Source organism: Aulostomus chinensis, chromosome 17 (genome assembly GCF_037954235.1).
Source record: "Aulostomus chinensis isolate RoL2024-O1b breed Wild chromosome 17, RoL_Achi_v1.0, whole genome shotgun sequence".
Taxonomy (NCBI): domain Eukaryota; kingdom Metazoa; phylum Chordata; class Actinopteri; order Syngnathiformes; family Aulostomidae; genus Aulostomus; species Aulostomus chinensis.
The window spans coordinates 2,741,184-2,767,794 of record NC_141336.1 but is presented as its reverse complement, the minus strand read 5'-3'; the positions used below and the strand labels follow the sequence as shown (position 1 = coordinate 2,767,794).

The following is a 26,611-nucleotide window of genomic DNA, read 5'->3' as shown; positions in this document are numbered from 1 at the left end:
TGATGGCTTGAGAGCAGGTGAAAGTGTGCTTTGCCTTTTAAGTTCTCACAAATCAGAGTCTTGAGCAACCAAAGACCTTTGTTCACTGCGGCATCATTTCAGTGCGTCTCAGGAAGGCAGGAGAAGCCAGCCATGTATGTTGAGCTCGAGGCTAACAGCAACCCAGCCACCAACTGCAAACATAACGTCGGTGCTCATGACACCTATTTGTGAGAACCTGAAGAGCAAACTACACTTCTCCGAGTGAAGAAACAACTTAAGGACTAAAAAACAAAACAGCAACAGAAACTAAACAAAATAAACTCGAAAATTAGAGTGCCAACAAAGCGATGGTTATGCTGAAGCTGCCCTGGAACGAATTACTACAAATCAACTGGCAGCAGCGATGGCGACTGTACACCTGTTTGACAGGGAGAAACCAAGAGATGAAGAGATGAATGCTGGAGTCGCTGTAAATAAGAGTGATGAAAGGAGGAAATAATGAGGTGAGATGGGCAAAACAATGCTTCCTCTGGCAAAACTAAAAATGGATTTGCATAATGTCTCACGATGTATCATCTCTCAAGGCAACACACTCACACAAATGGCTGCATAAAGCGAAATTGTAATCACACGAATGAATATTGCACACTGGTGGAAGCCCTGAAAAGGTGGAAGGCTGGGCTCACCTTGGGCCTTCTGGCCGTGGTCTGAGGAGGAGCGGGAGAGGAGGAGGAGGAGAGGAGGAGAGGTCGGAGGGCGGCAGAAGAGGAGGGAAGGGTAGGAAACAAACAGCCAGGGTTAGTGATTCAAGGCAAAGTTCAGCATCAACAGGAAACATCAGACAAAAGGACAAATGGGATGATGGCACTGAGGTGACTAAACGTTCATTTTTACTTTTTTTTCTCAAATAACCTTAAAAACCACGCATACAGATCCCAGCTCTGTCCTAGCTCCTCCTGCCATGTGACCAAAACCTCGGTAACAGCACAGACACGGTGACTGGCACTGATCTAAATGCCTGCATTGTGTCTCGGGGGACGAGGCAGATCCGCTTCACGGTGCTCACAGACAGCGCCGGGACAATGGATCTTCATTCTGCGATTCTGCCTGTTTCAGGCCTGCTATCCTGCTGGCTCTGCAGTGAAGTGGGATTCCGCTATCAGTTAAATTCCTTCTGTCACAGCGGGTCGCCAAGTCATTTCCAAGCACCGCGCTTCAACAATCATCCCAGTGAGTTGTGTGAGGAGAGGTTTGAGACAACAAAGCAGCCGATCTGCGTGAAGGTGCAGCCGGCTGGTGCATGTGAGGATACTCCATCTGTTGATGCAGACCGTGTGATGTGATTAAAAGCCCCAAAAAGCTGCTTTTTTTTTTTCTCCAAAGGCATTTTCACAGAAAATATCTCAACGTGTCTTAGCAGGAGAAGCACAGTCCTTGATGGCTGAATCCCAGTTAGCTGCTTCATGGTCTCGGTTTTGGGAGGGAAGAAAACAAAGAGCAAATACTTTGCTAGTGTAGTCATTAGATCTACAGTTTACTTAGTTGTCTGACAACTTTGTGCTTTTACTGCCTGTATTTGAACACAGACACCAGTACTGTCTACTCCTCGCATTTGAAAAACAGGCTGGTTACAGTTTAATGCATGAAAGATAAGAGATGAGATGAGAGAAGCAGAAGAAAGTTTTGGGAAGGTTAAATTGCTCATCCTCCCACAGAGGTGGCGCTGATGCAAGCTGACGTTTTCTCTCTCACAAAAATGTATAAAGGAAGCTGAGAAGCGTGGAGAAGACGCGGCATGTTGTCTCATTCAAAGGAATTTGTGTCTTGCGTAGTGCAGATTTGAAAATCAATATTACCATAAAAAAGACTACATACTCTTTACTTTATACTTCTGAGTACATTTAAGAGCCTGTGCTTCTCCACATTTACTTGAGTAAAAGGGTTGTTTTTTTACAGGAGAATCTGTCCTTCTTGAGAGACGAACGTGAGCGCTTCTGCCACCTCTGGTGTCGGCTCACCATCACAGTGAGCACTCAAACAGAACTACCACTTCAACTCTGTCAAGCTAGAGATTAATTCACAATCTATCGATGTTTGAATATTTTCAGGGCGTAAGTGCCCTCATCACATCAGTAGGTTATCTGTGTCGGTTTTCCACTAACAGCTGCTTCGTACGGCATTTTGACCGTCGTACAGGTCAGATAAACGCTGCGGCAACTCCGGTAGGACTTCATCGTGTGATTATACATGTCTGCAACGTGCTTTAATAATGTGACTAACGTGAGAATAATCCACGTGTCTTAATCTGATTATTGCTTACTCCAACAACGACCTTATTCTGGTTAGGGTGCTGTTTACAAGGTAGCGATTGCCCTAATCAGGTTTGTGCACTGGAGGCTTTAAACATCCATCTTATACACGTGTGTAATCAAATTTGGATCAAGATCCAGCGTTTGTGATGTCACAAATCCGGCTCGTAGGACCACCTATCAAAACCAGATTTTCACCGAGCACAGAGAACGCAGTGAAGCCCAAACACTCAACTGCAGGAACCAGAACACCGTTTTTTTGTGTGCACTTCCTCCTCTGACAAGTCCAAATATCTGCTGTGAAAGCCGGTGATTAAACTACAGCAGAAAGCATCGTCTGCTCCAGAGAAACAAAACCACAATTTAACTCAAGTTTGTGCAACAGTAATCCCTCATCAACATCATCTAAACCCCACACTTTCCTCCTCCTCGCTCTCAGCTGCAGCTTGAGCATCGCGTTGGATAGTTTTCGCTCTTTATTGGATTAGAGCGAGACCATTCAGCAGAAATTAGCCCGAGCTAACAGCTGTACCAAATAAGAGCTGACAGCCTCTTAAGCCAAAGTGTTGTGCTGTAAAACGGGTTGCTCTAAAATCACGCCAGCTTCTCTCCTACATTTGCATGAGTGAAATCATTGGAGCCTCCACGAAGGCTAAAATCACTGAGCTGATAAAATGTTTGTGCATGATGAAGACAGATAAAACTACATCCCTGAACAGAGCGACAGCACTGAGGAGCACAAGACACAAGAATAAGCAGGAAATAACTTTGCAAACAGCGCTTGTATTAGACATTATCAGTACGAGTGGGGGAATATAAAGAGCATAAAACGATGATGAGGCCCCTTCACACATCACATTGGAGAGGACAAACTGTCGATTTGCATGAAATAATGAGGCTTAAATCCAAGCATGACCTCTGCAGCAGCTCTGCCTACAAAACATGGATGAAAAATGGAACAACATCCCAACAGATGTGCAGTTCTGTACCTTTCGAGGTGCAGGAGTCTGTCTCATCATATTTGCAGGAGAAGAAGACACACACACACACAAAAGTCACAGAGAAACACACACACACAGGTGATAAAACAGGCAAAGATGCTTGATCCACAGAGTCGAGAGGTTCAGGACAGACAGACAGTTAAAGCCGACAAACAGTCAGACAGGCAGCCGCTCAGATCCACTCAGGCTGGGGAAGCTGCAGTGGTGCAAATGGCCGCGGCAATTTTTTTCCCGGACTCCCCCTCCCCGTCTCTGTCCGTCCCTTCCTCCCGTTGTCGTCCTCCTTTATGTCCTCCTTCCCTGTTTCTCTCATAATCCGAGCCCTCGGCCGGTACCTCCCTTTCCTTTCTGCTCGGATTAGGAGCCTGGCATCTTGCTAACGTGAGGAGCCTCCAACCTGCTTCAGTTCACAGGAGACGCCTCGCCTCCCATAACCTTCCTCTTCTAACCCTCCTCCCCCCTTTGTCTCCCCCTCCCCCTTCTGCTCATTGTGATTTGTCAGCCCAGCCAGTGCTCCACTCCTGCATTACATCACTGTGCCCTCTCCCCTCCCTCTGCTCGCTGGCTGATGCTCACCCACTCATCACCGCCGCTACCACTGTCAGGGAGGGAGGGACGGGGGACACGGTGTTTGGTCTGTGGAACGGTGATTGAGGATGGACAGAGACGATGGGAGAGCCAGTAGGGCGGGGCTGGTAAGAGGGGAGAATGAGAAGTAGCACTGATGCAAACCTCCCCTGTCACCTAGCAACGCTCGCAGATCCCTCCTCTGGGCTCGGTAGGATGTGGCTGGCAAACACAGGGAGAAACGCTACAAGTGGTCGGCTTTCTTAAGTTATCTAACAGATGTCATTTATATATTGTGGTTTTTTTCTGTCCTTTATTGCACGCTTTTAGGGTGTTTTAATAAAAGACAAACAAGGAGGAGAAAATAGGTTCAAACTCTGTCAGAGGACAAACAAAATGGGAGCTTCAGAGGTAGCACGGCTTATGTTAAACAAAATTTTTTGTCTGAAAGGCACATTTATTGACCTTTTTATTCCTAAATAGCCATGAGCCCTCCGAGCAGCGATGATATCTCCCTCAGCTTCACTAATCTTTCTCTGCACCAACAGCTCAGCAGGAAGACGGAGAGGTGTAAGAGGATTAATTCGATGGGGATACTCTGATTAGCTGAGAGCTTTAAACTCAAAATACTTTTTGCATCATGGGCATGAAAATGGGTAGAAATGATGTCAGAATACTGCAGTGACACTCATGGAGGATGGTGGCTCGATATGATATAATAATAATGATAAAGATTTGATTTATTAAACGACAGATAAGGCAGCAGGACTTCTGGAGAGAAAAACTGTTTATGCGTATCCATTACACAGCAGCAGAGAGAAATCTGTTCTGCTGAAATATTAAACATCTCTCCGCCACACACACGAAGTGCTGCACCAAGAGAGCATCCACTTCTGAAGTGATGGAGTGAGAGAGGACGGTCGGATGGGTGGAGACGTATCATGTTCCTGCTTTCCCAGCAAACCCGGGGTGCACGGCTGCCTCTGGGGTCACTGGTCTGCAGGCTTCAGCAGCACAAATGTGGGTACAATCACTGCCACAGCAGCATCACCCTGCACACTCACTGTTCTGCCCCGGCAACAGACCAGCATGTGTCGTGTGTGTGACAAACCTCCAACCAGCTGCTACATAAAACGCACAACAATCTCACAAAATGACATGAATGTTGAAATAGTTGGATTTTACAATCATTCACAACCAGAAAAACGTATTCCTAAGTACATCGGATCTCATATTTCTACCTCATGGTGATTGAGCGCAACTTATCAACATCCTTCAGGATAATTTTGTATTATTTTTTTTCCTATTGTGCTTATCTGAAGCCATTATTGGTCAGAAGCTCCGTATAAAGCGAAACAAATGCAATTGGCTGGTTTCAGCAAAACAACCTGAACAAACTACCACATGTTATTTCTAAACAGAACCACGATTCAAAAAATAGAGAACGGCTGCAGCACGGGGTCTTTCTGTGTGAGTCTCCATGTTCTCCCTGTTCCTGCTGGGTTCTCTCTGGTACTCCAGCTTCCTCCACAGTCCAAAGACATCAAGAGGGACCAGGTTAATCCAGACTCTAAATTGACCGTAGGTGTGACTGGGAGAGCCAATGGTTGTCTGTCTCTATGTGTTGGCCCTGCCATGGACTGGTGACCTGTCCAGGGGGAAGGCTGCTGGGATAGGCTCCACCCTTAACAGGAATAAGTGGAAGACAATGGATGGATGGATGGATGGATGGATGGATGGATGGATGGATGGTATTGGGTTACATTTGACATCCACTTCCATTCATTGTGCTAAGCTAACTAGCAGTTGGCAGGTCTCAGCAGCACAGAGGAGAGAAGGGGATTTGTCTCCTTGTCTGGCTCTGGGGACAATGGACAATAAATGTATTTCCTAAAAAGGCGATGTGTTCATTTGATTTAATCTAAAAAGCACTTTCTTTATTTACAGAGTACTTCATTCCTCCTCATTAGGTTTCCTTATTCATGAGGTTAATGTCCACAGGTATATTTCTGCCAGCTCTGAGTTGGACCCATCATGTAAGCAGGGAAGATAAATTTTCATTTCCCTGTGTTTTCTAATATTGAAACTACGTCACATTTTGCACCCACTGGGTTCAATCTGGACTGCAGATCCGGGTGTCCTGGATCCACTCAGCTAGTGATGTCGTTCAGCCGCCCGCTGAGGAGCAGGAGGACGCAGCTCAGAGGACGATAGAGCAGAGCCGAGCTGACAGGAGATCTATTCACTGCAGGTGGGACGGCGGCTGATTTAACCTCAGTCACATCTGACATTTTCCAGGCAGCACAGCGGAGGAATGTCTGCATGGATGACCTCACTGCTAAAGAGCATCCTTGAGATGAATGCCAATGATGGTGTGCTGTTGAATGTTTTCAAACTGGATATTTTGATGCCCTGAAGTGGCCTGATCAAAACTGAACCAGCTGAATGATACCAGGGGAAAGACCTTTACAGCAAAGAAGTCCCAGCTGCTGTGAGTCGACCGCAGTGTCTCAGGCGGAAGACGCAAGCATGTCAAAGATTCACGTAAGAATTCCCTGTTGCCATCTCAGGCATCCGAATCAGAATAAATGTCAGTTCCTGGTCAGTCTCACACACTCGCTGGGTGATAACCGGACAGTCGGGCTGGGGTGCGACAGAAAAATGAAGCCTAACAGGCTGATGTCGGATAAAACCCCAGATTTACCTTTTACCCAACAAAACCTACACTAAACTGAGGTGAGTCAACACTGAACAGATCTGTTATTTCCTCATCTGATCTGTTATTTCCTAAGCTGATCTGTCATTTCCTCATCTGATCTGTTATTTCCTCATCTGATCTGTTATTTCCTCATCTGATCTGTTATTTCCTCAGCTGGTCTGTTATTTCCTCATCTGATCTGTTATTTCCTAAGCTGATCTGTCATTTCCTCATCTGATCTGTTATTTCCTCAGCTGGTCTGTTATTTCCTCAGCTGGTCTGTTATTTCCTCATCTGATCTGTTATTTCCTCATCTGATCTGTTATTTCCTCAGCTGGTCTGTTATTTCCTCAGCTGGTCTGTTATTTCCTCAGCTGATCTGTTATTTCCTCTTCTGATCTGTTATTTCCTCATCTGATCTGTTATTTCCTCATCTGATCTGTTATTTCCTCAGCTGGTCTGTTATTTCCTCAGCTGATCTGACAGAACAGAGTTAAGTCAAAGAAAAACTCCAAGTTCCGATCAGAATCAGAAACTTATGGGTGTCTCTTCCCCATTTATATTCAATCTTGTTCTGTCTTTTACAGAAGAGATCCGTTTCTTCAAAAGAATAGAAGCTATTATTTTCTTGCCTCCCTCTAAGTTCTTAATATTTGGGGGTTTCAGGATGAGGAGGAGGAATCAGTGCTTCAGTGTTTGTGTGTGTATTTTCAGGAAAACCTATTAATAAAGTTCAAGAAGAAAAAGTAGAAGCAGAAAGAGGAAGGACTCAGGCTCATTCTGGCACTGAAATCCCCCCTTTTTCATGGAAAAATACTCAGATGAAGCCATTCATTTTACTCAGATGTCAGGTGGCCTTGGAAGGGTTTAAATTCCTGCGACCAGAAGACTGAACTGGACTGAACACCAGGGAAAACACGCGTGACAAAACCTCCCAAACCTCCAGCTGTCTCTAAAAGTATTGTGCCTGTGAAATCGCTGACACTACAAAGACGCTGTCGCAGTACTGATGGTCAATTGTCATACTTTTCTGTGTTTTATTACACAGTAACTTACATGCTTCTTATTACGCAGAAAGCAAGGCAAGATGACACCTCAAATGCTACAAATGCAAAATAGACCAGAGCAGAGAGTATGGTCAGGTGACAGGAAGTGGGTGAGGCATGTTCATATGAAGGACATGGATGTACTTTTCTCCTTCATTCACTCTCACATGAACTCAAAGCAGACTGGTAACAAGACAACATATGGCGGCGTGGCAAGCTGTGGGGAACCACGGGGAAATGAGGCTTGAAGCCTTGTTGTCATGCAGCAGCGAGGCCATTCAGAGCTACGGTTACCACGGTTACCGCAGTCGCTGTAACATTAGCACAGTACCGAGGTTAGAGAAACATGCACCACCTTTTTGGGCTTCACTCCTCGCTGCGTGGTCAAAGGAAAAAAGGAAAGGAAGGAAGTGAAGGAAGGTAGGAAGGTAGGGAGGGTGAAGTTTAAAGGTTAGGATTGTCAGTGGCATGCTGGAAGTGATGGGGACTGTCGAGCTCTCCAACCACTGGTCCTCAATAAATACACACACACACACACACACACACACACACACACACACACACACACACACACACACACACACATCTAAATGACTGGTGCTTCCAATTCAATTTAATTGCAATCAAGTTGAAAAGCAGGTTTTTGATCGACTCACTTGCCCAGTAATCTTCTATCCAAAAAGACAACACGCAAACTTAAATTTGAGGTGGAATAATTCCAAAGATTGGCTGTGGAGGCTACAAAAGATGTTTATCATCTTCAAAAAGGGTAAAATGCTTTTATACCTACAGAAGTTCTGAAATGCAAATTTAACCTTTAGTAATTACAGGATTTGGATTTGAGCAAGAAGTCTAAAACATTAGAGCAGAGCAGCAAACCTGCCAAGTCTAATTCCTTGTCATTTATTTGAAATAAAGTTGCCCTGCATCATGAGCAGCTCAGGTAGGGGCAGGTGTCAACACACAGCTGATATCATTCACTTTAGACCCAATCTATCTTAAATTACACAAATCTCAATCTGTTTCAGTTGGAAATAACCAGCCTGTGTCTCCACACTCGGCTATTGATTGTAATTGACTAGTAAGTAAACATCGCCCTCTGCTGGTCAAATAAGAACACAACCCCTGGATCTGGATATGTTTAGCACAATCAGACAAGGTAAAATCACTTCTGGTATAAATCACATATTAGGATAAATGTTTAAGGAGGAACACAATTTGGAGTTGGAATAAAAGGAACGAACGTTACTGATTCTACAGTGCAGCAGTGCTTCTCCCTCGTGCTTTCCTCCCCATTAATATGCAGTTGTGTACAAATGTAGTTGTGTTATTATAGTTACTGCTACTCAAGTTTATGTTTACCAAGACTTTGTATTGAAAGTAGTACTTCTACACTGCCAAAACCCAGCACTTCTCCCTTCAGCATCACAGACAATACAGACATAACAAGTAAATATCGGAGGAAATCGAATTTTGAGATTGATCCATCAAATCAATGGAAAATATATTCCACAAATACTTCTTTCGACATTGTAAAAATACAATTCATACACTCATTACACACATCTTCAGACTCGTTTGCAACTGACAAACATTGTGAAAAGCAGGTTTTTGACCGACTCACTTGCCTCCGGCTCTGATGGAAGGACATGCAGGTAGTTTTATCTTCCAATCGTCAACAGGAACTCCAAGTTTATTTCAGTTAACACAGACAGTGTGTTTATGCAGTATTTATACACGTGTAAGTGAGTGTTAGTGCTTCCATAACTGCTTCTGCAGGTCAGACCTCGGTGTCAGCGAAGCCTGGCATCACCATCCCTGTCTTACAAACTCAGAAGAAGAAGAGTTGAGCTCTGCAGTTACGACGGGATCCCCTGCTCTCTACAACCTGTGCGAGGCGTATCTGCCTTGAGTGACAAGCTCCCTCAGCCAATCAGCATGACAAAACTTGTAACGCCATCACGTGACAAATCCAGTCAGAAGAGTGGCACATGTCTTTTCTGGAGAGACAACTTAGCTAGTTCACCATCCTGTCCTTGTTTAATTGTGGTTAGAGTTTCTGCAACAGCTGCGCTAACAGCTGGGTTTATTCTACTGACGTTAAACTTCATGCTGTTTTCTACTACGCTGTATTGCCGGTAGCATCATCAGCTAGGAGATCCAATCAGGAGCTACATTGTTGATGGGTAGCAGAAGAGCAGTTGGACAGCAGTTCTGATAGGTTGATTACTTTCTAATGTAGACCGGAGGATCCAGAAGTAGTTGCAGGGCTCAACTCTTGAGCTGGCCGAACATGGAGGGTCTAACCTGACCGACGCTCTCTGACTCACCAGTTTGGTGGACTTGGCCGTCTCCAGGATGTCTGAGAAGAAAAACAAAGATCTTTTGATGCAAGAACTGCAGAACCCTGATGGAACAGTAAAACAGTCCATTCAACACTGATTGTCTTCTCACCACATGCTCAACCCTGAACAACGGCTGTAAGACGCAGTGTGAGATGGAACCTCGTTTTCACACGGTTGCCAGGTACCATCTGAAACAGCTACTATGTTTGGGGGTGTCAAATCGTGTGTATGTATGTGTTGGTGTGCTTCTGCTCTGATGCTGACTCAGACTGGCTGAAGTCTCTGCTGCTAACAAGTAGCCAGGGGACATGTGGTAGTCACCTACTCTGAAACCTGCTGTTTCCTTCAGCAGTTGCAGGACAAATCAAACAAAGCTGCAGTGCAGGGCCAATTTGTTCAGTGACTCACTGAAGGAGCTTCATACCACAGTGGGTGAGCAGGTAGGCGTACAGCGCCTTGCTCAAGAGCACGTAAACCCTGCGCCTACTGGTCCATCCTGCCCAGACTGTCCCTCATGCATAGCTACTATTCTGAATTTGAAAAGCCCGTGTGTCCCTGCGTGCTGACCTTTTGCTGAACTTTTTCGACTTAGCTTTTTGTGTTTGCTTTCAAATACCACTTTGTCTGAGCAAATCTCCTTTCTTTACCAGCAGGACACCTACAGAATACAAAGCCAGTCAGGAAAGAATAAGGGGTGTGTGTGAGGGTGTGTGTCTACCTCGCTTGGGCACCTTGGTGGTGCTGGGCTCAGGTGTCTCTGGGGACGTCGTGTCTGCCCCGTCCTCAACCAGTTGGATCTAAGACAGTGACAGACAGTCAGAACTTACAACACAAAAACAACTGACTTGCTTATTGATGCTGATTCTAATAGCAGACATTTTCTCATCACCATGGTAACCTTTTACAGCTGGACTGCAGGGGAAGTGAGTGTCAGCCAGGTGAGAGATACAATGACATGGATTAGTGACGCCAAACCTCTTCAATTCTGGTGCATCGCAGCTCACAAGCAGCACCTGCTCAGCGCTGTTAGCATTAAAGAAGGACAGGAAGTGTTTCTGTGTTCACGATGCCTTGATCCGCTGCGATGACCCCTACACTCCACTAGGTGTCCCTGTTTTGTTACTTAGTTTTCTGGACCCAGATCATGGTGGTGAGTCTCAACTGGGCTTGGTTCGATCATTGAGCCTTCATTCTCCCTTCTGACTTCTCTCTCTCTCTCTCTCTCTCTCTCTCTCTCTCTCACACACACACACACACACACACACACACACACACACACACACACACACACGGGGCGGGTGTATGGCTGCCCTCCGGTCCTCCAATCATCTGTTCCCAACCACTTTTCCTGAACCCAAATGGAAAATGGAAGTGGATTCATAAGGAAAAGACGACAGCGTGATGTGATTGACAGCTGTATCGAACCACAACGTTCTGAAGATGAACTACAGAATGTCCGTCTTAGGAGACTTTACCCTCTTCACTGTCTATATGAATGAGAAGAACCAGGTAAAAAAAATGACCTCATTTCACAAGTTTGAAAATGAAAAGAGGCTGTCAGTCACAAAAGTATCAGGAAAGGTGTGAGGCAGGTGCTGTCATCACCTGGACAGAGAAAAATGAAGTCCAAGGCATCCATGCCACAGGGGAACATTTCCCATCCAAAATCCCCTGGATCGGACGTCTAGGTCCTGGCTCCAGCTCCCGTCCGTCTCCCACAGCCAGGTCTCTCACCACAGCATGGGGTCTGTGGCCCCGCTAACACCCGGAGCCGGAGCTCTCGGAGCACCGTAAACTCCTGTGACCGATGTTTCTCCATCAGAAGTTTATCAGAAAATGAGAGCTGTGGAGAGTCTGGCCTGCTCTGAAGGCATCAACATTTTTTTAAAGTGAATATAAATCATAATGCAGATACGTTCCAATTAGTCAACTCTGAAAGCGTCCACCTGGCAGGCGTGACCTGCCGATATAAAGGCCAGTACTGTACCACAGTCAGTTGTCGGAGGCGTGGGTTTGTGCGCCTGTTGAAGACCAACACCACGAAACCATCGGTCTTGGTCTCACTTGGAGGAAGGTTGCAGACTGATTCAATTTAGGGACAGTTGTGTTTGTATTTGTGAAAAATGGCATGTTTTTACATCGGCTGAGATTACCTCGGTGGAGGTGTTGCAACTCAAAAAACATGTTTGATTAATTGTGCAGAACATTATGCATTGTAAAAAGAACATATGTAAGAGATTACAACACTATTGTGGGTTTGGTTGCATAAATCTAACCATACGTCATCGTGGCAAAGCGAAATGGGACTAACAGCGGTTCAGATGCAGCCTTTTAAAGTGGAGCAGACCTGCTCTGTTGTTTGGGGATAACTGGAGATTATTGAGACATTTAACAGCAACTTTTTGTTGTTTTGAACCTTGAAATGCTGATGTTTTTTATCCTGCAGAAACATGTTTTTCATGTGAAGAGCTCAGTTTAATAAGTGAGGACATGATGGAGGCTAAATTCACTCTGAGGGTTTGTTGGGTGCCCATGAAGGTATAATCAGCAACAACACACACCGACATTTTACCAGGTTTATGTTTTTGTGTTGTAATATTTTCAACTGTGGCCTCCAGGCTGCCGTAGCTGGTGTGTGGGACAGTGTGAGATGAGGGAAGTCTTCAGGGAGGGACATTTAGAGCTGATTTTCTACCATCCAGGCAGCCTGAAGCAGAGCTGGCACCACACAGACAGCAGAGGAAAATATCAACCCCACGTGTACCCATTGCAGTGAATGAAAGGAGAACTAAAACATCCCATAGTCAAACCCTTCATAACAGAGAAGGGACAGAAGGGTATGACTGCAACATCACCCGTTTCTAGAATGGAGAAAAACTTTGAAAATGTGTGATATTGTATTTGTGTATTGTTCCATGGAAAAAAGTATGCAATATACAATTTTTTTACCGTGTCATATTTGAGGAAAAGGCTCTTAAAACAACGAACAAAAGAATTTGTACCCTGATAGCTTCTTATGAAATATGGCAACAGCTAAAAATAAAGCCTACGTCACTGACAGCATCCTCGATCCCACATTTCAAAGCTGGTGACCACAATAGCCTTCTGATCGAAAATACTGACTGCTGTACTTCAGGTACTGAGAAAACCAAGACTGCCTCCAAGAAAACTTGTGTTTTTACCTGTGACTGTCTCACAAATATCCCATGGTTCTCCTCGCAGGTGAAGTAGCGCTTCCCCTGCACTGTGCCGTCATTCTTGCCCTTGGCCTCGTCCAGAATGACACCCACCCATTTCCCAGAGGCGAAGAGGGTGGTGCCGATGTAGGCCACCGTGCCACGCTGCCCCTTCCCAATCACCTCCACAAGGGAGCCCACCTTGACGGGCCGCCCGCCCCCGTCCGAGCTCATCCTGCTGCTGCCGCTGCTGGTGGTCTGGGAGGGACAGGGAAACACACAGGGTTTGACCAGTGAAATACACTCTCGGGCTCCAGCTTCAACTCACGAGACACGAACATGTATCAATCGATCAATCAATCAATCTTTATTTATACAGTGCCAAATCACAACATGAGAGATATGAGACATATATTTCAGTTCTATAAAACAGTGACAAGTTTCTTAATGATGTCATGTCAGACATGAAATTTCTCCTTATGTGTTTCAAATATCATTTCAATAGTTTGTTAGTAACTGTCAAATGTACTGGTAATAAGCAGCAATAACTGAGAGAGACAAATACAGTTGCCGTGACGACTTGCTTGTTCACAACCCAAGTGAGAGAATATGAAGACCAGCATGACGGCAAGGCTTCGACTGGCAGCCTGCACCAATTCAACACCACAAGCTGCCACCTCGGGAGCGAGAGTGAACCCTCCAGAGGATGAGGCCAGAGCCAGAACACTTCCTCAGCCAAAACTTTTTCTTTTTAGTTTCAAAGCTCCTCCTCTGAATTCTATATAAGACAAATCCTTGATGTGGTGAGTCAAAACACGATGAGCTATGTCATGATGTCACTTCCTGTACTTTTTCAACTATCCACTCACAATTGTTTAGTGGCGTATAAAAGGAAGCTGCATCACTACTTTAAACTCTTTAAACCAAAATGGTGCCGACTGAATGAAGGAGACAAACGTGTGCTCAGAAGTCTTCCCAGCAGCCCCGATAGTTGGAGGTCTACATGTTGTTTTCTTGCACTTGCCTGGATATTATTGGAAAAGACACAGCACACTTTGGCTTGAGTGTGATTCAGGTCCACTGAGCTGCACAGAACTGCACTAACAGTGAAAACTTCTGCTCTTGTCTTCATACGGTTTCCTCTAAATGTCACCGCACACTGAAACACAACTGGTTTCCAGCTGAGGAGCCACATTTTTGTGATAATTCCACAGCAACAATCACCTGACAGCTCGTGACTCAGTGGTGATGTGGAGAGAACTCATCGGTAAACGGCAGTACTTTGTAATGAAATCACCTGCCTAACCCAATTTACAATGTGGTGTCCTAGAAGTGATGGTGACTCAGCAGAGGAGCAGATATTATGACTGTGAGGGAGGACATGCTCGGAGTACTCTCCTTCAGCCTGCTGGAAACATACTACTCCCATTTACTGCTGCTTCACTTGAAGGTTAAATAACAAAAACCTACATCAGTCAGGGGCAGTATGAAGGCATCTGAACGTTCAAACTGACTGCATTCAGGTTCCTACAACTGCAGCCATGTTTGGCAACACCATTTATAAACTCCCTCTTACAAAGAAGAGTCATTGCTAAGCTTGAACCTTTTGCATAAAAAGCAGCCTGATTTCCAGTTCTTCAGAGAGGTATCACGTCGGGGGAGCACTGGTTGAGGCAGGTACTGGCTACATGTTGTGTTTGACATCAGTGTGATGACGTGCTAACATTTGTATGCTAGCAACACATCTCTGAGTGTGACCACGTGGATCTGTCGGTCCAGACACTCGTGCTTCTACGACGATGTCGATCCACTGACTCTCCCTCGTATCCCACTGTGAGATCTCTGCTGACACGTCTGATTGGATCATCGGTTTGGTTTGGAAATTTGCTTTAACTTTTATATCCACCTCATGATGAAGCACAACCCTTTTTTCATTTCTTGATCATGCGTAATAAGCTATAAATATCCTTCCATAGAAACCATCCATCCATCGTCTTCCACTTATTCCTGTTCAGGGTGGTGGGGGTGGAGCCTATCCCAGCAGCCTTCCCCCTGGACAGGTCACCAGTCCATGGCAGGGCCAACACATAGAGACAGACAACCATTGGCTCTCCCAGCCACGCCTACGGTCAATTTAGAGTCTGGATTAACCTGGTCCCTCTTGATGTCTTTGGACTGTGGAGGAAGCTGGAGTACCAGAGAGAACCCAGCAGGAACAGGGAGAACATGGAGACTCACCCAGAAAGACCCCGTGCCCGAGCCGGGACTCGAGCCCGGAACCTTCTTGCTGGTAGGCAACAGCGCTGACCACTGCACCACCAAGCCGCCCTTTCATAGAAAGACTTAGCAATAGATACAGAAAATGTTGAAGGTGAATTCATCCCAGAGAGGCTAAAAGCTGAAGAGATTTCAGTGTCTTTTCATTAATCTTTTCACACTATCCAGGACTTCGGTTCATAACCAGATACCTGGTAAACTAACAGCACTTTTTTTTAGTGCTGAGGAGCAAATAAATCTCCGTTAAACACCAAGGTGTTAGCATCTAGACTGGAGCGGACGTGTTGCTTTGTGCCTTACTGCCTTGAAGCCTCTTATTTGTTGTCGGCACCGTGAACTGACCACATTCAGGTAGGAGTGTTCCCAGCCCTCAGTCACGTTCCAGCAACATCAGTCACTCAGTAGCTACACATAATGAACATCATGTTGTACTGAAGAAATGAAAGTAGTTACTGAGGCCATAAACTCAACAGGAACATTTTACTGGGGCAATAAATCAAGTGAGAAGTTTGGCAATTTTCTTGGCTTCTCTTGCCTCGGCTTCCCCTTCAGACCTGGATACGAGCATGCTAACATTAGCATTTAGCTCAAAGCCCTGCTGTGCAGCCTCACACAGCTGTGGGCAAGCCTGCAGACTCAGGCGCGCTCTTAAGAAGTTGTGCTAATTCACACACTAGGCTGCCACGCAAGACGCCAACCTGCTCTTTCCAATCAATGAACATCAGTGCCGTGCTCAAAGACACTTCCGTCTCTGAATCAGCAACCTTCCATCTATGGAACCACACTTCAGTGACAATTTTTCTTCGCAAAATGTTATAAAAAACTGAAAACAACATCATGAAATAACCATAACATTTCAATTCCACCTCAGTAAAAAGTGGGACAATGCTGAGTTCTTGTAGTCCGGTTTAACCCGACCGATGGTGGCACTGAGCGGGACGATGTTTCTGTCTCCGAAACATCTGGCTAACCTGCGCTTGTATGAGAGTTTAACAATCAGCTCTCCATACTGCTCTGGCTGAGGCATTAGCTAAAGTATACATTGGAATGTGGAGGCATAAAGAGTGTTTTGTTTCTAAACTCGCTGATGTCATCACGGAGAATTTTAATGATCATAAAACCATAGATTTTAGAAGATATCGAAACATAAGCTTCAAGATTGTGTCAGTTCTTAACGGCTTTAGCGTTCATATTTCTCAAGCACAGGCTTTCATCACTGGTTTTACCTCACACCGTATGAAGAAAAACACTGTCACAATACGGAGAGGAATGCGCAGGGGAGGAGGAGCTGTCATGGACGTCTGTAGTCGGCTGTTGTTTCGGTGTAACAACCTAAAGCTCAGCCGTCAGTTTCCTCCTCTGATTAGTTCCATTTGTTCAACACGAAACCATGAACTCAGGGGGAGGAGGAGGAATGTTCAGCGACTCTCCTGGTGGCTGCTTCAGTGCAAACATCATCAAACAAGTGCTGTATTTCACCCACGTCACCGGCGTGATGCTCCTCTACCGAGCAGCAAGATCTGCACGGGATTGACATGATTCATTTTCATATATTTTAACTGGTTTCATTCAAATCCTCAGAAGTTTCATCAACTTCAAACTAATATTGATTATCGGTTATTAAGGAGGCAGACAACCAACATACATTAGCAGTGAAACGGAAGGCAAGAGGGTCATCATACCTTCAACTCTGAAACCAAACTTTGAAGCGTAAGTGTAATTGGAAGAGAACTTTTAATTCTTAAAACAAAATATGCAAGGATCAGCAGGATTATCTATAAAGTAACTGAAAGCTTTAACAAATAGATAAATAAATGAACAAAAAGTCTCCCTGAAGTTTAGCTAGCAAAGCTCAAATTTGCACGGAAGTTTGAGTTTCAACTGGTGGTGGTAGAAGCATTGACGGTGGGAGCAGAGAGAGTTTTTAAAAGTATTCATTTGATCAGAATCTGACTTGAGAAAACACAGATACCGAATACTGAATACTGCATCAGATAATCAGCACCACCAACGAGCAGTCGACCCCAACTGGAAACCATCAAATGAACAATATTCTGTCTACTTGAAGTTCAGAAAAGCAGCAGCTTCAGTTTTCAGTCTACAATCTTCCACCAAACGTCCTCTTGGGTTAAATACTTCATGTCTTCTTTTAGGTCATAAAATAATTAAAACAAATGTGTATTTAATGGGCTGCTGGACTCCAGCGTGCCCTCCAACAGTCCTCAGTACGGCTCAGTGATTGCTGCGATCTGTTCCCCGTGTGAGCCAAGGAGGGTGTGCTGAATTATTTAGTGTCACTCTACTCTTACAACACACCACAGCTCACTGACAACAATACTCCGATGAAACACTGAGCAGAATCTCCCAGCACTCACTGATGAGGGCTGCTCATGAAGCTCCTCCACCTGGGGGTCTTCATTCATGTAACGATGATGCTAGCTCAGCATTAACGAGTCTGTCGCCATGTTTGCAGGCCATCTTCCAAACTTTAAAATCTGTTCTGGGAGCAAACAAGGTATTGCACAGCAGAAAATATAAAAACAAGCACTGATGTCATTCCTCCTGGTGCTTGACTCAGAGACGCATGACAAACAGGAAGTCTTCAGTCGCTCACAGATAGAGAGTCCAGTGTCTCCTGATAAGATAAGTCCAATGACCCAATTAGCTGCCTGTCATAGATGATGTCAGAGTCATCACACAGGTCTGAATCCCAACAACACAACGGCGAGCCCAGACAGGCATCAGAGTCGAACAAAGAGGCGACCATTCAGACGGCGTTGAAATGGATTCGAAACCCTTCTATTCAGAGTGGAAATCGATAAGGAGCCGATGATGGAGTGAGAAAATCCAGCAGGCGTGACAGAAACAATGGCGCACAACATCAGAACTTAAACACCAGGCCGGCACATTCATTCAGGTAACCGGGTGAACACAAACAGACACTCACCCGGGTGTATGTGCTCCTCCTCGTCTGTGACATGTTTCCTGTTCGGCGAGCCCCCCCCAAAACAAAGTGCCTGCCCTGACTGAAGGAGCGGGCTATCGGGTTGATCAGCGGCCAGACAGAAGGGGGTCGAGGAGGGTTTCAGTGATGCTGCCGGAGAGTCCCCCTCTCTTCCCAGAATCACACCATCCCTCTGATCCACACAGTGCAGCCTAGGCCCAGAAACCCCCCCCCCCCTGTCCCTCCTCTTTGCAGGAGGAAGCCAGCAGGGATCTCGGCTGTCAGGAAGTTTATGAGGTGCAGACGGCGCCGGTCCGCTCCTCCGATGAATGGACTAGAGGAAGACGGCAGAGCAAAGAGGGGTGAAGCCAGGCAGGCTGGGTCTGTTCAGAGCATCAGCTGAACAGCAGCACTGCGCTGCGCTAGTGTCTGCGCTGGCTTTTGCCGGAGGGAGGGTGGTTAGGCCCAGACAAAGGTGCTGGGTCCTAAAGCCTCCAAATACATCTCTCAAAAACACCCATAAAAACAGGAATCGTTCCTCTCACCTCCTGCTAATTCTGTATGCTGGAGAGGCTTGGAGTTGACTGGGTTCCTTCAGGACCAAAGAGCACTTTCTGACCCGATAAGACAAAACTTTGCTCCAAAAAATCTTTAAAGGATGACAAGTCAGTCAACAAAAACACTGAGGCTGCCCTGCCTGCACTGAAGGTTATGTCAGAAAACTGTCACACTTCAGAAAGGAAGGACTTCACTTTCTCTCTGCAGCCTAAAGCGAAAGCACTGGGAGGAAAAAAACATCAAGCCTGGGAATTAAAAATGCAAAACAGAGGCAGAAAGCTATTTTTTACAAACTAAGGAAGGTGAACCGGTTCATCTCAGTCTGATGCTGCTTCACTATTTGTGGCTGAACACAAAAGAGCCAGGTGATGGACTGTAATGCAGCACACTGTAAGCAAAAGCCAGCCGATTGCATTCAGGCCCAGCCTATCAGAGGGTGAGGATTAACTCTCTTTTATCAGCTAACTGCATGGCTGGGCCTTTTTCACTGTCAGCCCTCTCTATTCTTGTGTTGTCTTTTTTTTTTTGCAATGGAAGCAAACGCTGCAGGGTTGCTCTGTAAAAAGCTTTCAGCTTCAAGACTGAGGAGAAATGTTGCCACAGCTGAACAAAAGGATGCCCAGCGAGATCCTTCCCCAGCCGAGTGCTTCATGATTCCTCAAGCCTCGACCTCAAGCTCGGACCAACATTCTGTCTGTCAACATCTGTCGGCCACACTGATGAATGCATCTCCTGGCCTGGCTAAAACCTGAAAAAGTTCTATTTTTTAGAGATTTAAGTTGACGAAATAGGAGTTATAGAGAGCTGGGGTTGGTCAGGGACACAAACTAAACCTCTGCAGTCTCTTTGTACCCCTTTTATGCAAATGATGAAACCAAATGGAGGGTGCTGGGACAAGAGAGGGAGGGAGGGAGAGAGGGAGGGAGGGAGAGAGGGAGGGAGGGAGGGAAGGAGAGGAGTGGACGGGTCTTATCTCTGACTGAGGAAATAACGAGGAGACAACCGGCACACAGCCAAAATCAAAGAACTGCCTCTGTACGGACGACGAGGACAATCAGCAGACAGACGGATAGACGTGTCTGAGGCAAGCCTGTTCAGCCTGACACATGCGCGTGCACACACGCACACACATACGCACGCACGCACACACGCACACACACACAGGGCTGCTGCAGCAGCAGAGGTGACTCGCTGGGATTCTCAGGACGAACATCTACACCCGGTGGAGGAGAATCTCTCTACACAAGGTAAAGACAAACATGGCAACCTCCTGGAGGCTGGCAGGAATCCCAAGCAGGAATATCTGATATAATCTGATATATAATCCAGCGCTGGAGCAGCAGAGTTCCAGCTGAGTGAAGGGCTGACGCTGCGACTGCAGCGCCGTACCTCACCCAGGTAACATCAGCATGTCACTGAGAGCTCTTCTTAGCTACATCAGCAGGGACAGAGGGCTTCCTGATGATCAGTTCATCCCTGAATCTGCTCTTTTTGCTCTCGACTAATTAGGCTACTTGTTACTGTTTTGTGTATTTTACATAATGAAATAAATACAAGTACTGCAGTATTCTCATGTCTGCCATGGGCAGATATTGGCAATAATCTACCCTTACTGGCCCGATATGTACATCAGCCAAGATTTGCCTGACTTTCCTAATTTGTTCCTCAAATAATGTGGCAGAAATAAGATTTTACTATTTTTCAGTACATTACCAAATGTAAATATCATAAAAACATGGAAGTTGTTACATGTCAGCTACTGTCCTTATCAGATGTAAAGTATTGTGTATATCTGCAAAAAACTTCAACATTGTAAACCAAATATCTGGCAATGCACAATAATTATGGTGTGTCATTGCTGTCAGCAGATACTGGTCATTTTAAATGTCCATTTATTATCATTTTATTCATAGTCATATCAGCCCAGCCTCTTCTTTGTCCACCGTCTTTCATTTATGATGAAGTACTGCAGTAAATACGTAATTCATGGGCTTTTCCAAATTTTTGAAAATAAATTAAAATATTCCTAACATTACGATGTTTTTTCAGGAAGCAAATATCATATAAACCTGTTTTTGTACGGATCACGTTGGCATCAATATCAGCGAACCGCTTCAATTAAATAGCAGCGTATCAGATATCAGCCATAAATCCAAAATCCTGAGGTGGATGAGTGTGTACTTCAAACATAAATTCAAGCAACATTTCACTTTTTTTTTGCAAATGTAGACAAATTTCAGATATTATCTCTGTATTTTTTAATTATAAATATTGTACAAGGCTGCACGTTGGTGCAGTGGTCCTCACTGTGGCCCCCATCAAGAAGGTTGTGGGTGGAGCCCCGGCTGCAGCACGGGGTCTTTCTGTGTGAGTCTCCATGTTCTCCCTGTTCCTGCTGGGTTCTCTCTGGTACTCCAGCTTCCTCCACAGTCCAAAGACATCAAGAGGGACCAGGTTAATCCAGACTCTAAATTGACCGTAGGCGTGGCTGGGAGAGCCAATGGTTGTCTGTCTCTATGTGTTGGCCCTGCCATGGACTGGAAATTTGAACCCCGCCTCTCGCCCGTTGACGCTAGGATAGGCTCCACCCCCCCGCGACCCTCAATGTAGGAATAAGCGGAGGACAATGGATGGATGGATATTGTACCTGGAATGAATCAATTTTCTCCTTCATCATTAAAAGGATGAACAACACTTTCAGCAGTTTTAAGGCATAAATACTGAAATACAATAATTATAATGTCGGAAACATCTCAAGTACTACTACAGTACCACTAGGGCGGAGCAGTAATTGTAATATTCAGAGGCATTTATTTAAAACTGTACTGGATATACAGTATGTCTCATGCTGCTATGTATTGTAACATGCCAGATAACTGAGTTCATTTCATTTTTTGTAAGTTTTTATCCACAGTACAATACCACAATTTGACCAAATTCAATATGCACCAATAAGTCATCTGATTTAATTTCTAAATCACAACTGTATTTGTCATTGAATACAAATTTTATCATACGCCGTGATAATAAATGATGTACACTATAAATAATCTTCCTCGGGTGTCTTGAAAGGTCTTATTTTAATCCAGGATATAATAATAATAATTAGTATTATTATTGATTAATATATGCAATGACTGTTTAAACAACGTCATCACCAGAAAACAGGAAAGCGCTTTTGTTTCGGTCGTTCTCATTAATTAGTTGTTGATGTTTTAAAAAGCAGATATGCGGTTTACAGATCATCAAACCCCAGGGTTACAGCAGCTTGTGTCACTATTGTGAGTTCTTCCACCGTAAAAATACACTTCTAGGTTGCTGGTTGGACACAGCAGGCAATCTGGTGATTTTGCTGCGTGGATTTGTCACATTTAGTTCATATTTTATGAATCAGTAGATGAAGACTGGAGGAGGATGAGAACATTTACCGTGTCAGGTGATGACATTCAGGTGTAATTATTGTGTCATACATTCAGGAAGATGACGTCATTCGTGGTTAAGAGCGTTTCTTGTTGATTTTTCTTTCTGAACCAAGTGTGTGACTTGCATCGGAACCGGTGCTAGGAGCGACTGACCGGTCACTGGTGCTGTTGCTGCGAGCGGCGGCGGCTGAGGGGACGGGGGTCGCCATCTGTCGGGCTCGGATGCGGGCAACCGCCGCTCCACGCGCACCGGGCCCCCTCAACGACTCCTTTGGTCCACATTAAGAGCGAGGTTACTAGAAAAACCCGAGACTACTGGCTGAAGAACACCAGTGTTGTGACTTTTATGTCAGGTCAAAATAAGGCACAGCCCGGGTGTTGTGGTAGCCTGACATGACATTTAATCCCGACCGATTAACCTCACGAGATGTAAAACTAGCCTTAAAGAAACAATGTGGGCTGGAGATTATTGAGATTATTGCATTTGAGGGGAAAGCCTTGTTGATTTAATTATCCCGTTAAAAGGGGCTCTCCGGATCCTCACGAACCTCCATCATTACCGGTTAAAGCTCATTAAATCGACGTGAATCTCCCGGATTAAGAGAATCGAGCTTTGTTCTAAGGTTTGCAGCTGTTCACGTAAACACTTGAGCATGTGATTTTGGTTGATGGGAGCTGTCAGGCGGACACTCCCTCACCAGCTGCTAGCAACACTTGCTGCTAGCAACACTTGCTGCTAGCAACACTTGCTGCTAGCAACACTTGCTGCTAGCAACACTTGCTGCTAGCAACACTTGCTGCTAGCAACACTTGCTGCTAGGCTCGCAACGAAACCCTTCCCGCTGGAAGACGTTTAACAATAAAAGCGCATAACACATTCAAGCAGGTGTGTTTGACTGGGACTTGAATCCAAACCTTCCCTCTAAACGGCGAGAGGTTGCTAAATCTTACCTGGTTTTATCCAAAAGTCCGGCTAACCGTTCAGCTTCGCTGCTCACGAGCTCCATCCATCCACGGAGGTCTGAGCGGACACATCCTCCTCGAGGTGTCCGAGCTGCTGCCTGTCCCGGCCGGCTCAACAGAACCGAGGAGCCCGGGAATGTGGTCACACTGCTCTCTGCTGTACTTGCTGGTTCTAATAGAGAGATGAAGTGTGTGGACGTGGAGATGTGATTTTAATAAGTCTGACATGTTTGTTTCTTTTTTTCAAATTTTACAAGCTCATTGAGAAACACTTTAATAAAAAGGGAAATTCCTGAAAAGGATGCAATGTCTTTTTTTCCCAAATGTAGCTGTTTATCATTGGTCATATGACCGTATGTTTAAAGATCAAATATTGCGCACTGCATTACAGTTTATTTATGTATAAATAAAAAATACCATCATTTTAGACATGGAGCAGCAGTGGGGGGAAAAAACAATCAAATTAAATCCTCTTCAGAAGGGAAAGTGCAATGAAAGACAAATCCCTGATGGACTAAAACCGAAGTCGCATGTACAGCTGGAACAAAATCACAACCTCCACATGACAGGAGGATTCAGAGGCGCCTGCATAAAACAGGAACCCAGTCTGGGTGTATTTTTAGATCAAGTGCACTTTACTTTCAAGAGTCGACTGTGTCAGCGCACAATCGTGTGAGGCATAAAGTTTGAGAATAGTTTAAAAAATATATCACAGTTAAGAATGGATGATTTGTACACTCAGGTCATGTTTTAAAAATAAAGCTGTCAGGGAAAAGGCTGGGAACGGTGAGAGATGACGGGGACACGACTGCTGCTGGTGATAAACGACAGAAATGAGAGGAGGAGGTCGGGTCTGTGCATTTATTCAGTATTCGGGAGAAATGACACGGCTGAAAACAGTCAAAGCAACACGGTTTCAAAGAGAAAGAACATGACAATTAACGCTTTCTTCCCTCCAAATTGCATTCATTTGACAATAAATGTGGAAAAAAGAAGTGAGATATGTGGTCCGAATCCTAAGTGTGTCTGTCCCTGAGCAATACATGCTGAGAAACTCTGAACTCAGAAGCTTCTTTGGATGGACGACAGATTCCAGTTAGTCAGCATCTGTCCGCAGATACAGTCTGTACTCCACCAGCGTGAAGTTGGTGATCCTGGCCACCAACTCAGGAACAACAAACTCTCTTATCTTCTCATAGCCCAGGTGCTCGTACAGCCTGCACGCATCTGTCTGGACCACGGAGGTGACCAGTGTAACAGCTGCATAACCTCTGGCACCGGTGAACTCCGCTACGGTCCGACAGAGAGCCTTAGCGATGCCCATCCCGCGGTGGCTACGGCGTACAGACAAGCGTTTCAGCTCCAAGCACTCAGGTGCATTTTCTGCAGGAAGGCACGCCACTGTGCCCACCACCCGGCCCTCGACCTCCGCCACCCAAAAACAGGCGTCCTTCTGCTTCAGGTACGTCTCACTGATGCTGTTGAGGTCCTTCTTGAGGGAGGTCTCGATGTATCTGTTGAACAAGTGAACGACGAGCTGCCGGGCCCCGGCCAGGAGGAGGGTGACGGCCAGGATGGGCAGCAGGAAGGACTTGGAGCTGGTCATGAGGGCGCAGAACACGCACATGAGCACCATCTGGGTCAGAGGTTGTTTCAGAACATGCACGAAGGACGAAGGCACGTGCTCGCTCATCCCCAGCGTGAAGATCTCCTTCACAGCCTCGTCGTCATCCTTCCGATAGGCCCGGATCGTAACACTCGCCATCCTCAGCTCTGCTTTAACATCAACAGGAGATCAAAGGATCAGAACAGGCTGTCAATCACTGTCCCTCCCAGCATCGCAGCGTTTTCAAGCCTATCAGCAGCTGAATATCTGATTATCTGACCTTTCTTCTTCCCTCATGTCAGCATTCAGCCCCAGACCCCTGCCTGGGCCAGGCGCATCCACGACCAACAGAAACGTCTGCTGCCACACGACTCAGGACTTATTAGATGACTTGGTTTGGATGATAGAGTTGGTCTGAACAGTAAAATACTCATAAACTATATCAATATCTGACATACACCGAGAGGGATTCTTACGAGATTATTACAACTTGAACAAAGGAACGTGAGGGTTTCCTGGATGGGGCGGAGGCCTTGGTATAAAAATGCATGTCTTCATTAATCGTTTCATTTCATTTTTATTTTCTGAGCTTTTATTTTGATGTAGACGCTTGAGGAAATATGCCTCATTTGATACTCCGATCAATATCTCTGGTTTAAACGGGAACCGACTAAATTATCAATGCATCTTCCATCTTGATTGGTGTTTTTAAAAAACCTAATAAACCTATCAGGCTTCATCATTCTTGAAAAGATTTTTTTTTTCAATTTATCACTTTTGCGGATCTCATTGGATCCAATGTGTCATTACACGCGCTCATGCAGTGTGCAGGAGCATCGACACCGTAGTCATGAGACACGAGCCAGGAGGCAGGAGCTCCGACTCAGACGAGGCAACCCCGCAGGTTTCCCCTGAGACCCCTGAACTCAACAGGTCACGCGAACCCTGTTAGAGATCTTTTCCGTTAGCCATGCTAGCGGAACACCCATCCGTCTATTTTCGATACCGCTTATCCTGAGGGTCGCGGGGGGGCTGGAGCCTTTGAGCCTATCCCAGCTGACATCGGGCGAGAGGGGGTACAGCGGGGTTCACCCTGGACGAGATGCTAGAGGTAAACCCCAACTCTCACCGTGCACCTTGACATCAAACATTCACCTTCACTTCTCCTGCAACCAGAGCGAAGACGCAAACCAACAGATTACAGGTCAGGAGCGGGGACTGGCTGCATGCTAGCAGTGGTTAGCCTCTCAGAGCTGCTTCTGCTGGGTTCTTAGCTCTGCTCGGACCCCCCACAGCGCTGACGGCTAAATCAACACAACAAACCTGTTCCGACCTCCGAGGCTGAAGTCAATGCGCGAATCCTCAAAAGTTACATGAGGTCACAGTCCGTTCATGTCAGTTCTCATTTCCCTGGCTCCGCGGTCGTGGATTCAGGAGCTATCGCGGAAGTAGGATAAACCTCTACGGGTTAGTGCGCTGGGAGATTTTTCTTTACATGTAACATTTTTTAAGTTTTTAATTGGATCAGAATATGAAATATAGCGACTGTTAGACATTTACGTGTATGTAGTTTGTAACGACGCTAATAAGGCTGATGTGAAGGCTCGGCTGCGCTTCGTTTCACTATTGATAGAAAAAAATGCGGGCTTTTGGGTGTCCCTGAACGCAGCCCCGTCGACTTCCCGCTTGATAGCGATTGGCTGCTACTCGCTGACCT

At 45.6% G+C, this 26,611-nt stretch overlaps 2 protein-coding genes across 18 annotated transcripts in view; both read right to left on the bottom strand.

Annotated features, from left to right (window-relative positions):
* Positions 1-23,432, bottom strand: part of dctn1b (dynactin 1b) — a 38,224-nt gene extending 14,792 nt beyond the window's left edge. For 3 of the 15 annotated variants that reach the window (XM_086183677.1, XM_086183679.1, XM_086183678.1), the window contains exons 1-7: positions 18,349-18,572; positions 13,131-13,382; positions 10,667-10,745; positions 9,934-9,965; positions 7,935-7,979; positions 3,281-3,298; positions 669-689 (exon numbers count right to left, since the gene is read on the bottom strand). In XM_086183677.1, coding sequence (XP_086039803.1) covers positions 669-689; positions 3,281-3,298; positions 7,935-7,979; positions 9,934-9,965; positions 10,667-10,745; positions 13,131-13,382; positions 18,349-18,381 — 480 coding nt within the window. In that variant the 5' untranslated portion in view covers positions 18,382-18,572. Of the gene's footprint in view, positions 1-668; positions 690-3,280; positions 3,740-7,934; positions 7,980-9,933; positions 9,966-10,666; positions 10,746-13,130; positions 13,383-18,348; positions 18,573-23,276 lie in introns of those variants that run through there. The other 12 variants (XM_086183682.1, XM_086183684.1, XM_086183683.1 and 9 more) reach the window with 7 other exon arrangements.
* A 685-nt stretch (positions 23,433-24,117) lies between these two features.
* Positions 24,118-26,471, bottom strand: LOC147246004 (putative N-acetyltransferase camello). Of its 3 annotated transcripts, none has more exons than XM_086182621.1 (2): positions 25,175-26,203; positions 24,118-25,061 (listed from the first exon to the last, which is right to left on the bottom strand). In XM_086182621.1, the coding sequence occupies exon 2, from the start codon at positions 25,051-25,053 to the stop codon at positions 24,385-24,387; it is 669 nt and encodes a 222-aa protein (XP_086038747.1). In that variant the 5' UTR covers positions 25,054-25,061; positions 25,175-26,203; the 3' UTR covers positions 24,118-24,384. The 3 variants fall into 3 exon arrangements, with proteins under 3 accessions (XP_086038747.1, XP_086038746.1, XP_086038745.1); XM_086182620.1 differs by lacking the exon at positions 25,175-26,203 and adding an exon at positions 26,218-26,471 and having other exon boundaries at positions 24,119-25,064; XM_086182619.1 differs by lacking the exon at positions 25,175-26,203 and adding an exon at positions 26,218-26,469 and having other exon boundaries at positions 24,119-25,061.
* Positions 26,472-26,611: the final 140 nt, after the last annotated feature.